Raw genomic sequence first — 13,180 nt, forward strand, 5'->3', positions numbered from 1 at the left:
GTGGCTGGAGATCTGCCTGGAGGAAAAGGGTCTGGGGTGTTGATTGACAACCAATTGAATGTGAACCAGCAGTGTGCCCAGGTGGCTGAAAACGCCAACAGCATCCTGGCTTGCATCAAGAATAGTGTGGCCAGTAGAACTAGAGAGGTGATCGTCCCACTGTACTTGGCACTGCTGAGGCCACACCTGAAATACTGTGTTCAGTTTTGGGCCCCTTATCATAAGTAAAACATTGAGGTACTAGAGAGAGTGCAGAGGAGGGCAAAGAAGCTTGTGAAGGGTCTAGCTAACAAGGATTATGAGGAGTGGCTAAGGGAACTGGTGTTATTTAACCAGGAGAAAAGAAGGCTGAGGGGAGACCTTATCACTCTCTACAACTACCTGAAAGGAGGTTGTAGCATGGAGTGTGTTGGTCTCTTCTCCCAAGTAGCAAGCGACAGGACAAGAGAAAATGGCCTCAAGTTGCACCAGGGAAGGTTCAGATTGGATATTAGGAGACATATCTTCAGGGAAAGGGCTGTCAAGCTTTGGAACAGGCTGCTCAGGGAAGTGGTATAGTCACCATCCCTGGAGGTGTTTAAAAGACATGTAGATGAGGTTCTTCGGGAAAGAGGAAGGACTGCTGATGGGTGTACCAGGTGTTTTGTGTTAAAGTGTGCTTGGTGTGTGTTTTGGGGGCAACATGCTTTCAATGTGGAATATACAGCTAATATGATATAGTAAATAAAAGGGTTTGGTATGGAGGAAACTGAGTAGGTGTGCCACAGAAAATGATAAACAAGGTGTATTGGTTCATACACTGGATGTGTCCTATTTGTTTGTTGGCAGCAGTTATTATTTTAGATAAATGATACCAGCGATGGATGATGCAGCCCCAGTTGCACACTGGGTATGTCAGACATGTGATGACGTATGGCAGGTGGTGTGGGGACATGTCACACATTTATCCATTAGACCAAGGCCTAAGGTTTTGGCTTTGCATGCCACCTACCAACAGCAGCAACAAATTCAACAGGTGTCATACGTTTTGCCATACCACCCAACAGCACAGCACAGCACCTGTGCTGTAGGCAGTCACCTGTTGCACTGGGACCACATCCGCACCCATGAACTGGCAGCTAAGGGGCAGAAAGTGGGGCGCATGTCCCTACACAGCCTGGCATGGTTGCACAATGCCTGAGCGGGCATGCCAGTAACATGGTGCTGCAGCTTGAGCTGTGTGTCGGGTCGGCCCGGGCACTGCCACGGCAGGTTGGGCGAGGTGGTGAGCAAACCTCTGGCTTGGGCAGGTGAAGAAGGGCGGGAAGGGGCAGGAGGCCTCAGCGAGCGTGTGGTGCCGCTGCCCAGCCCCGGCGCACCGTGGACCGGGCGGGGCACGGGCAGCCGTTCGGTCTTGGCCCAGCCGCCCCTCCCCGGCCGCCTTCGCGCCCCCGAGGGGCGCGCGGAGCGTGCGGCTGGAGCGCGCCGCTGCTGCCGCTTCGCTCGGGAGCCGGGCGCCCCACCTCGCGCCCCCTCCCCTGGCGGGTGCCAGCGCCGCTCGGCCGTTAGCGCCGTCGCCGCGTCAGTCAGGCGGCGGGAGCGAGCGCGGGAGGAGGCGGTGGCGCCCGCGCGGTGGCTAGCGCGGCGGCCGCGGGGGGCGGGGGTATCGGTGCAGGGAACAGCCGGCCTCCTCGCCCCAGTCGCGGGGAGGAGGGACACCGAGGAGGGGGAAGGTGTGGGGGGGCGAGTGTCGCGTCGCCCACTTGCCTTTAGGACCGCATCGCCGCGCAGTCGCCGCTGGCGGGGAGGAAGGGGCGAGTCTAACCGGAGCCCTGTTCGCCCCGCGGCTTCCCTTCCTGGGCCCAGTGCCGGAGGGAGGGGGTGCCGGCGGGGCGTCGCAGACCCCTGCGGGTCGCCTCAAGCTCGGGCTCGGCGGTGCCCGGGGCCGGTGAGATGTCGGGCTGAGCGGGTGCGAGCCCCGGGGTGGGGTCCGCCGTGCCCGGGGAGGGGGGGGCGGGCAAGGGGTTGGGACCTCAGCCGTCCCGCCCCGCCGCCGCTCTGCGCCCATGGTGATTGTGCATCCCCGGGCGCGGAGTGGGGCAGCAGCGCTCCGACTGCCGGCGCCTTCCCGCCGCGCCCGCGCGGGCCGGGCAGCCGGGGCGCCCAGGTGGGTGGTGTCCGGGGCCGCTTCGCGGAGGGGAAACGGTGGCCGCTCGTTGTGCTCGGGAGGGGGCTCCGCGCCGCGGATGCCGGGTCGCCGAGCTCTTGCCTCGCCCAGCGTGTTCCGCGGCGGGTCGCGCTCGGGTGTAGCGCTCCGTGTGCGTGGCGGGAGACGTTGCCTCTTCGCCGCCCGCCTTGCACACCCGGGCTTGCACGCCGTGTGCGTGTTGACACGCGTCCGTGGGTGCAAGCAGCCGCTGAAAGGGGGAGAAAAACTGCTCCCGTGCGCCTGAATGTGAAAATCTGCGCTTGCTGGGGGCATTTTTTTCACGTGATGTTGTAATGTGTATGTCTGTTGTGCCTCACAACGAAATCTTTACAACTAGGCTTCTTCTCTTTTGTTTTCTGATCTTTAAAGAGCTAATTGCACATGGGTGACCTAATGCGTAGGATCTATCAGGGGCTCCGTTTTCAAAGTGTGCGACTGTTAATTTTTAATTAACTTCATCATTTAAGCAGGCATCCTCTTTTTTTGTTGCAGAGTGGGGTGTAATGCGTAGCAATATATGCTTCTGACCTGAAACATACTTTTCTCCAGTCTCCTCATCTGAATTCTAAATATTATTCTGGGGGAGGGGTTTAAGGACTGACACAAATATAGGAATAGTTTTTGTAGGTTTAAAAACTTGATTTCTTGATATGTTCACGTGCAGTTACAGATTCATTTTTCGTTTGAATGCACATTCTTCAGTAAAGGAACAAACTGCTTAACCTTTTTTTTTTTTTTCTTCCCTTAGAATGGGATTCTGTGATAGTGTATTTCTGTAAATTATTTGAAGTTGCACATTAACCCATATTGTGTTGATCCCATATTTTTCTTTTGGCTTTGCTTGCTGTCTTGTATGGTACTTTTTCTTCCATTGAGATTTATTTTATCTTTATTAGATGCCTTTATATGTTTATTTATGTCTCATAGGGTTGTTTCTCCTTTTTTTCTCCATAGGTGTTGGTGACTTCAGAGTCATTTAGGGGTTTAGCTCTGAGGAAGCAGACACACAAGGATTGAATCTGTTTTACATAGAAAGCTACAGCTCTTCACCGGTACTCTTTTTTCTCCTTCCCATCCTTCCTCACCCATAGGGGAGGACAATTTGGGAATTATTTTAACAGTCATTTACTCTCCCTTCCCCCCCCACCCCCGCCCCGAAATCCATCTTGGTCCCCAAGGTATCAGCTAGGCATTGCCTGTCTGTTATAGTACCAGGAGAACGTTATCAGCAGCCCTTGCTTTGGGAACCTCAGTAGTAGCCTCTCCCTTCTTTGGAGTGCAGTGCAGAGAGGCATCCAGGAGACTTCCTTGCCACCCTTTTTGGTTAGTGGAAGATCCAGGAAAAGGGGTACCTAGCAAGACACGTGACCTCATCAAGGGATTCAGGACTAAAGCAGCACTTGGCACACTGAAGGAAGCACCCATCTTTGGTATCGTTTTCTGTCTTCCACTCCTTCCTCACTAAATTTCTGGTAAGTCTCTTCAGCCCATTCATTCATACAGTGCATGTTTCCCTTCCCCCACTCCAGGCACTAGGAGAAGCATGCACAGAGACAGAGTGGGGTGGGGGAAGGGAGAAGGGAAATCTGGCTGTGTACGCATGGATCGGGGAGGAGAGGGTTGTATTGTACCATATTGCAGGGGAACATGGACAGAGGTGGAAGAACCTCTCTTCAGAAAAGCAGCTGATGTGGGAGGAAATATTTTATTTGCACGGGTGTACATGCACGCACAGGCAGAGTGAAGGAGGGTGGAAAAGCTGAGAGCCTGTTGTAAAAAAAACCAAAACACTAAGACCAAAGTAGAAGGGTAGCTGATGCTGACCAGTATCAGGCTAGTGTTGCAGAGTAGGAGGAGAAGACATTATTCACTGGAGATCAGGAGCTGGGGTGTGTGAATGAGGAATGTTATCACCTACTTGCAAGCATGAACACAGAGGAGGAAAGATGAGGCGGGGTGCATGTGTGTGGTTGTCTGCCCTTTAGAGGCAATTGTGCCTGGAAGGATTGCTGCTAGCATCTTTAATGTTACTCAGTGCAAAGGTGGGGACAAGCAGATTAAAGCCATCGCAGGGAGTAAAGTTGCCTGTCTGTAGGGGTGGGGATGTCTGTAGGGGTGGGTATCATACTGGGAATGAATGGGAACGGTTAATATATTCCCATATCCTTTGACTGTTGCAGTCTACAAATCTCACAGGGAAAAGGAGGTGAATACCATGCTGAGCTTTCAAAGAGGTGTGTTTGGGGTTCACCTGACTGCAGTGACTTGAAATTCTACGATGCATGTGTAAAGGGCGGATGATAATGCAGCAGCACTGAACAGGTTGCTCTGCAGCTGCTCAGTATATTATATAAAATGCATTTAAATAAATATTTTAGTTTTTCAGATGCTTCAATTTTTAAAAATGTTTTCTTTACTAGGATTCTCAAACAGTTATGTGACAATCTTAGGAAAACTGGTCCCTGGTAGGTAAGAGAGGAATTTTCCTTGAGGTTGTCCTTAAGCATCGCCATGAAGCAGCAGTGTAAAGAATGAGTTGATTTTATCTTGGATTTATTTTTTTAAGACAATTTGAACAAGTGGTTCAAGGTGACAGTTTTTTATCTCTGTATATATCACCATAGGTTATATTAATCATCTACTTATTTCCTTCAGGTTTTCTTTAGGTGATCATGATTCTGCTATCTTTGTGTGGAAAAAAATAATTGTGCTTTATACTTGAAACAGCTGTGAACTGTTTTCAGACCTGCTTTCTCTATGACATAGGAAGTAATATTTCTGTGATGTTTCAAATACTGCTCTTTTCTCATTAAGATGAGACAGAAACTTCCATGACAGCGTATGATGGGTCGTATGCTGGGTCATATGCCAGGTGACCCTTCATTCACTGTTTAACCAGTCTGCTGCTTAAGATTGACTTTATAATTCAGATCAGCCTTGAGGTATTTCCTAAAGGAGATAATTTACAAGCATCTGCCAACTGTTCTTAGGTCTTCAGTATACTGAGGTGTGGCCTCTGAAACAGCATTCTAGAAACTGCTGTAATGGTAGAGACGTTTGGTTTATTGGAAGTGTGTACTCCGTTTCAAGCCTTAGCTAATATATGATAAAAAGGAAAGCAAAATAGCTTTTCCAATTTGAATAACACTGTTCTGCAAACAAATATTAAGGGATACGCATTAATGATAAATGCGAAGGTGTGTTGTTATTCGTAGTGAAGTGAGTGCTTGTAGCTATATTTTTCCTAGTTTTCCATTTCCCATGGCAATCATGGCTGTCAGTATCTTTGACCTTTCTTTCTGACTTCTGTGAGAATTTTATTATGCTAAAACTAAGATTAGGTTTTATCTCTCTATTAAACTGCTGAAATCCATGGTGCTGTGTTAGCCGCACAGTACTACAGCAGGCTGAGAGTCTGAACCAAGGTCTAGGAAAGAGGTGATTCTGGGAGAGGCTGATGGTAATAATTGTTCCACTAACTTGTTTCCCATATTGCACTATGGGCATTGGGAGCGTACTGCAACATCAGGTCACAAGTCCAGCAGTTGAGATACCTAGATCACATTCATTCTTAATACTACAAAACATCTGGGATTCCATTTGTCATTCCCATAGGGAAAAAAACAACCTAGCCTTTTTACTTTATGAAGGCATTCAGTAGCTATATTCTGAATAGAAAAAATATGGAATGATCTTTTAGTGTACTATCTATATTTTTTGTTACACATTTATCAATAATAGATAAATGTATTATTATGTATCTCCTAATAATTTGTTTATTGATTTAGCTTAGGGGAAAACACATCATGATGAAAAAGAGGCTAGGCTGTTTTTCTCTTGCTTTTGGGTGTTGAAGACAGTACAAGGAGTAAACGGACAGTGGAGACAATCTCCCATCCTAGAGGCAGGTCTGGGGTTCTCTCTGTGAAGAGAAGACCCCTTCAAGGGAGAAAGAGTCATCTTCAGAGATTTACAGGTGTCTCTGGACAGCTGATATGATTGGCTAAATTCCCTGTTATGTCAGTAAACATATTCACATGTGATGTAAAGTAGAAAAGTAGCACAGTGAATACTTCTGTTAGAACAGCTGCTAGAGGTGTATTACAGATTTGAGGAATGCAGGAGGAAATACATTTGCATGTGATGAGGAGGAGAGGAAGCCTCTGTGAATGCCAGAATAAAGCCTAGCTTAAGCAATACAGGGATGCCATAGCTTGAAGTTGAGATGAGTGTTCCTGTTCCTTCTATAAATTGCTAAGAATCTGTTCACACAGCACCTTCCTGAAGCAGATGCAGCAGTGACTGCTTGGCTGGAGTGACACACAACTAGTTTGATTTTTATAATAGGGTTTTCACTTTGATGTTACCCTTTAACCTCTCCCTGTCCGTTTTATATAGTTTATGATGGTTTTTTGTTCCTTTTCATTTCATAAATATGTTAGTTTTTGAAGCTTTGTACTTCATTTACCATGGTAGCTTTGAGTGAAAACTGCTTTTCAACCAGTCATCTGGAAGACACTTCAGCATCTGCTGTTCCCCTTATATATACTATACTTACTTTGTAATAGATGCTCTCATGGATTAGGAAGTGTTCCATGCACACCCAGCATTGTCTGAGGCTGTGTCTTTCAGATTGAAATGGGTGGAGTTTTTTTTCAGGGAAAAATTCTGGAAATCGTATCCAATTTGAGAGCTCTTTTGCATCTGACTGCAAGGCAAGCTTTCCTCCTACAGGCTGTTTTCTTGCGAATGTGGGAGGGATTGTTAAGATGTTTGGGTTAATAGGGTAAATTGCAGGTTTTGTGTTCTACGAGTCTTCTTACACAACCAAAATAGAGATTAGAAGGAGATGTTGAAACTGTTAAGTAAATTCTGTGTTTAGGAGCAGAATATTAGCATGAAAATGATATTTCTCCAGGTGGAAAAAAGATATGGTATTGGGTCAGCGGTCAAGGAATCTATAATTAGGATTACTAGTTTATGTCTCTGACACAGGCTTGTAGCTTGATCTAAAGTGAGTTTCTTAATCTCTGCCTCCAGACTTGAGGTTGTTACCTGCCTGCCTCATGATGAGATGTGAGCCTTTGTATATACTTTTATAAAACTTTTAAAATTTAGAGGAAATTAGACTTAGTATTAGGGTGGAGATGAACACCCATACCCAGGGCATTTTTTTTATATGCCTGCTGTACTAATTGAGGTATTTGGATGGTTCTTCTTGATGCTGCTCTAGCTTCTTACAAAAATAGAAGAAAGAAGGAGGAAGGAAAAGGATATATTTTATTTTTCTTCTTCAACCCTTTGCTGATTTTTAATAAAAAGTGCTGAAATGGCAATCAGGGAGAGATGATGGCACAGTCTCTGCAGATTTAAGGGGGTGGAGGTGGGGCCATGTAGAAAAGAGATTCATGAAAAGTGAGAGCAGATCCCTGTTGGCAAAGAAATCAAGGGCTAGGAGCAAGCAAAAATGGGGAGAAAGGTATTGGAGGGAAAATACTTGTTTGTTTGCACCAGTGTTAGAACCACTACTGAGGAAAAAACAATAAATCTCAAAAACCCAAAACACGATGAAAATGTGTAATGGCTTCTGATTTTTTTTTTTTTATATTATGACAAAGTCTGTCTAGTATATATTTTAAAATGTAGCCAGTGTTACATAGCCGTTTTTTGATAGGAGATAAGACAGTCCATTAGGTAAAGCTGCTTTTCAAATATGAGGCAGTAGGTGGGGCTGTTTGGTCTCCCTAGTCATCTATTCAGATAGCAAAAATAAAGATAAATTGACAAGAAGCCTTCTGAACTGTGCTGCAGCAGTGCCACTTCTGAAGAATATAGCTTGTCCCAATTTATAGCTGAGGATGTTGTTCCAGGAAGTTTTCGGTAAACTACCATATAGAGAAAATCCGTTGTTGAGAGAGTGAAAAGTGGGGCAGGATCAGCCATTGCAAGCCGAAGCTTTATCTTGCCCTTTTCACTTTCAGCTGCTTTGAAGAAAAAGGGATTCTTTGAGATATCAAAAGATATTCTTTATAAAGTCCTAAACCCATTTTCCTGCTGGGAACAAACATTCCATAGCCTGCTTTACCTTGAGCATCTTGAGTACTGTGAAGGGCTGATCTGATCTGTGATTGCCTTTCTCTAGCTTCTGCTTTCTTTCAGTCTGTTAGTATGAGGAACTTCAGTCCTTGGCTTTATTGTTGCTCCTAATTTACCAAAGCAATGGAAGAAGTGTCGTTGTCATTGTGATTCTCAGTGCCAGGAATAAGCATGGCCACTTGCCTCAGTCTTTAATAGTAAGACCAGTTGTGCTCCAGGTGCACAGCCCCCTGAGCCAGAAGACAGGGAGCAAAATGAAGCCCCAGTAATCCAAAGGGAAATGGTTAGCGATGTGCTACACCACTTTGACACCTACAAGTGTATAGGGCCAGATGGGATCCATCAAGGGTGCTGATGAAGCTGTCAGAGGTGCTCATCAAGCCACTTTCAATTATTTATCAGCAGTCCTGGCTAACTGGGGAGGTCCCAGTTGACTGGAAGTTGGCAAATGTGATGCCCATCTACAAGAAGGGCTGGAAGGAGGATCTGGGGAATTACAGGCCTGTTATTCAGACCTTGGTGCCAGGGAAGGTCATGGGGCAGATCATCGTGAGTGACATCACATGGCTCAAACAGGACAACCAATAGATCGGGCCTAGTCAACGTGGGTTGATGGTCCTGCTTGACCAACCTGATCTCCTTCTATGACAAGGTGATGCACCTAGTACATGAGGGAAGGACTGTGGATGTTGTGTAGTTAGCCTTCAGTAAAGCCTTTGGCACTGTTTGCCACAGCATTCTCCTGGAGAAACTGTCAGCTCACGGCCTGGGTGGGTGTACTCTTCGATGGATAAAGAACCGGCTCGATGGCTGCGCCCAATGAGTTGTGGTGGATGGAATAAAATCCAGTCAGTGGTTGGTCATGAGTGGTGTTCCCTAGGGCTCAGTATTTGGGCCAGTTCTGTATAATCTCTTTATCAATTATCTGGATGAGGGGATTGAGTGCACCCTCAGTAAGTTTGCAGATGACAAAAAGTTGGGTGGGAGTGTTGATCTGCTGGAAGGTCGCTGAAGACTCTACAGAGGGATCTGGACCAGTTGGATCAATGGGCTGAGGCCAATTGTATGAGGTTTAAGAAGGCCAAGTGCCAGGTCCTGCACTTGGGTCACAACCACCCCAGGCAATGCTACAAGTTCAGGGAAGAGTGGCTGGAGATCTGCCTGGAGGAAAAGGACCTAGGGGTGTTGATTGACAGCCAGCTGAATATGAGCCAGCAGTGTGCCCAGGTGTCCAAAAAGGCCAACAGCATCCTGGTGTGCATCAAGAATAGTGAGGCCAGCAGGACTAAAGGGGTGATCATCCCACTGTACTTGGCGCTGCTGAGGCTGCACCTTGAGTACTGTGATCAGTTTTGAGCCCCTCATCGTAATAAAGACATTGAGGTACCAGAGAGAGTGCAGAGGAGAGTGATGAAGCTGGTGAGGGACCTGGAGTACAAGTCTGATGAGGAGCAGCTGAGGGAACTGGGGCTGTTTAGCTTGGAGAAAAGGAGTCTGAGGGGAGACCTCATTGCTGTCTACAACTACTTGAAAGGAGGTTGTAGCTGGAGGGTGTTGGTCTCTTCTCCCAAGCAACTAGTGATACGACAAGAGGAAATGGCCTCAAGTTGTGCCAGGGAAGGTTCAGATTGGATATTAGGAAATTTTTTTTTTTTCACAGAAAGGGTTGTCAGACGTTGGAACAGGCTGCCCAGGGAAGTGGTGGAGTCACCATCCCTGGAGGTGTTTAAAAGATGTGCAGATGAGGTTCTTAGGGGCATGGTTTAGTGCTTGAGTTAGGTTATGGTTGGACTTGATGATCTTGAGGGTCTCTTCTAACCAAAATGATTCTATGATTCTATGAAGTCTTCTTGCTAAGAATAAGCTGTACTAGCAGAAAAAAACCTTGAATTTTAATTATAAAATAGTCACCTTGTTCTTATAATTGTAGCAAAACAAGACCTACTGCAGAAACTAAAATTCTTTGTAATATTAAATGAAAGCAGTTGTATACCTGTGGTCTTTCTGCATTTACATTTTCTGCAGACATCAGGTCCTGTTGTTAAGACTACTAGGTATAATGTCTGTTTCTGTCCAAGAGTTCAATTGTGTTTGAAACTCATGTAATCTATGTTTTAATTCAGAATTCTTTTTCTCTACACCGTACTGCTTCTTGTTTCTCTTGAGTGTGTTCATTAATGTACCTGCTTTTAAAATATTTTAGGATATAGTCAAAAGTGGTCCAAATCCTCTGCGAAAGGAGCAGTACCTAGTCGTTATCACTTGTAACACTATTGAAATTCTTCAATTTCAATGATGTTTTCTGTTTCTAGTGCTGAATTAATTAGTGCTGTTTATGTTTAAAGGTGATTTTTTGTTGTTGTTGTTTTTTTTAATTTGGAGCAAGAAAGAGCTAGCACTGAGATTCAGACCTTGATTTTGCTTTAGGTTACATGTGTTAATGTTCGGTATTCTTAACATTTTGTCAATGCTTCTTGTTCCATTGGTTTTTCCCTTAATATGTTCTTAGATAATACTAAATATCTTTCACAGTAGATGTGAAGTATATGTAAGAGCAAATCAGTCTTGAAATACTTTTGTGGAAAATTATTTTTTAATGGATTTCTTCCTTTCTTCTGGACTGCTTTTTTAACATAAAAAATTTGGCACACTCTGTTGTCTTCCATATATGATAAAAAGGGGTACATCAAGTCTGTCAGCAGTGTTTTAGCAGTACCTAGGGCTGGGTTATTTCCAATTGTAAGGAATTCTGCTAATTGTGAAGTTGAAATTCTGACCTTCAGAGATGGCCATTTAAAATGTTTGCAGTCCTTGGCATGCCTCTTTGTACTGTCAAGAAAGGGGGATTCTAGTGTCAATACCAGCAGTTACGTCAAGTGTGTGCTTCTTGTGGATGTAACTAGGATGAGGACCAAAACCTTTTTATTTTTTTTTTTTTTAGCATTTACATTCCACTGAATATAAATGGATTTGTTTCTGTTGTTACTTCTGTTGCAGATTAGGGGTAGACATTATTTTCTCACATGGAATTTGGAAATTACACTCTATTGAAAAGGACTGACTTGCACAAAGGGAGCAGGACTTGGTAGAGTGGGGAACATGAACTGTTGTATAACAGAGTCTTATCTTCTCCGCTGTTTAGAAGTTCCATTGAAAGAAAACCTTGAAGGTTGCAAGAAAAGTCCAAGATGTGCAGTTCAGTTGCTCCCAGGCTGTGGTTCTTAACAGACCGTCGCATCAGAGAAGATTACCCTCAGCAAGAGATCCTGAGAGCTCTGAAGGCCAAGTGCTGTGAAGAGGAGCTAGATTTCCGGGCCTTGGTGATGGATGAAGTGGTGCTGACCATTGAGGATGGAAATCTTGGTGAGAATCAGCTAAGGCTGGGAATATGCTGAAAGGATATTGGGAAAATACTGTAAAATGAAGCATCTATACCCTTTATAATGAATTCCATGCACGTCATAATACCATACATAATGTAAATCATGTAGATGTACATGGTATCATGTTCTTTATCATTTATTGTGATAATCAAATATAATTGTTAACTTTGCTAATTTACATTAGAACTATTTTTGCTTCTCTCTGTAGAACAGAGAGAAAGGTTGCTTTAGTTTGTTGATTCCAGGATCAGGACTGTGAGACCTCTGAATTAAGAAAAAATAATGGAATTTCATTTTTGCACAGGTACTTGAAGTTTATGGGTCACATTTAAGAGTTTCAGGGGGACTTTTTATTCTGTTTGTGTTCTGACTCCAAGATAACAAACACATTTGAAATAAAATACAAAGAATTTTCAACGGATAGTACAGAGTTTCATGGAGCTAGATGTAATAATGTGGCATAACTAAAGCATGCTTCTTTATGGCTGTGTAGTTACATATATGCCAAAAGAGAACAGGGCTGAAAAACAAAGTGTATGCATCAGAATAATTTGAAGTATTATTACAACTTACAGTGTTTTAAACTAAACCATGAGATTTATGTTCCGTTTTCCAGTTAGCTTTTTTTCTTCTGTGGTGATTAAAAAGGGAAGAGCAAGATGTAAGGTGTGTTAGAAATGTTAAGTAAAACGACTCTGTAGATAGTAAGCTTATGTTATAGGAAGCATATTAATACTATCAACGTCAAGCTGTGTAATGCTATTATTTTTTCAACTTCTACATTTGGATTTCCTAAAGGAATGAGACTGAAGTGTTGTTTTGTAACTTTACCTTTTCCATTTATCTTCTCCATATATCAGTCAAGAAAAAAAATCCCTGGAGATCCAGGGAAGAATTATATTTCTGAAAGTTGTATTAGAAAAATTCTGTGTTGGAAGAAAATATGAAAGTACCCTCAGCCCTGAAGAAGAGACTGCTGTGTGACCTTTTGCCTTGTTTCTTATTGGGAAATCTATATAGAAGGGAAAAATTAAAACTGACTCTGGGGAAGAACTTTGGTCAGAATTTTTACCTTAATGTGGCATGAAACGATCAGGCACAAAACAAATGCATGGAAAACCAGGATTTTTGATTCTGATATTACTATACTTATTTTTGTATTGTGTCTTTTATTTTGAGGTGTCCACGATTTTTATGAGAGACTTGATATTCTGTAGACTGTCTTCAAATCAAGGCAACTTCTTGTCAGAAAGTCTGAACATCTTATTGCTCTAAGTGTGTTGTCCTTTGGACAGTGTGTTCTGTGAAGGCAGCCATCCTGGACTGTAGCTTAAGCCACTAAGGGGCATGACTGGTCCTTCAGCATTTCAGTATTGTTATTTCTTGGTGATATTTTCTGCTTTCCCGTCTTCTGCCTGTTTTTGGGCAATTAAATACAGCAAGCATGAAATGTGAGCCTTTCTGGTCTCTTCCATTTAATGTCTTCTCATGCTGCATCTATTAAAAGAAGAAA

At 44.1% G+C, this 13,180-nt stretch overlaps 1 protein-coding gene across 22 annotated transcripts in view; it reads left to right on the plus strand.

The window, feature by feature from the left end:
- The first annotated feature begins 1,614 nt into the window (after positions 1-1,614).
- Positions 1,615-13,180, plus strand: part of LOC102098362 (beta-citrylglutamate synthase B) — a 61,899-nt gene continuing 50,333 nt past the window's right edge. For 13 of the 22 annotated variants that reach the window (XR_010469479.1, XR_010469481.1, XR_010469476.1 and 10 more), the window contains exons 1-3: positions 1,619-1,927; positions 3,143-3,660; positions 11,427-11,647. Coding sequence is in view for 11 of the 22 variants with exons in the window: in XM_065048389.1 (XP_064904461.1) it covers positions 11,473-11,647 (175 nt within the window). In the remaining 11 variants the exon portion in view is untranslated. Of the gene's footprint in view, positions 1,949-1,985; positions 2,147-3,142; positions 3,661-11,426; positions 11,648-13,180 lie in introns of those variants that run through there. The other 9 variants (XM_065048386.1, XM_065048387.1, XM_065048382.1 and 6 more) reach the window with 9 other exon arrangements.

Source organism: Columba livia, unplaced genomic scaffold (assembly GCF_036013475.1).
Source record: "Columba livia isolate bColLiv1 breed racing homer unplaced genomic scaffold, bColLiv1.pat.W.v2 Scaffold_82, whole genome shotgun sequence".
NCBI lineage: Eukaryota > Metazoa > Chordata > Aves > Columbiformes > Columbidae > Columba > Columba livia.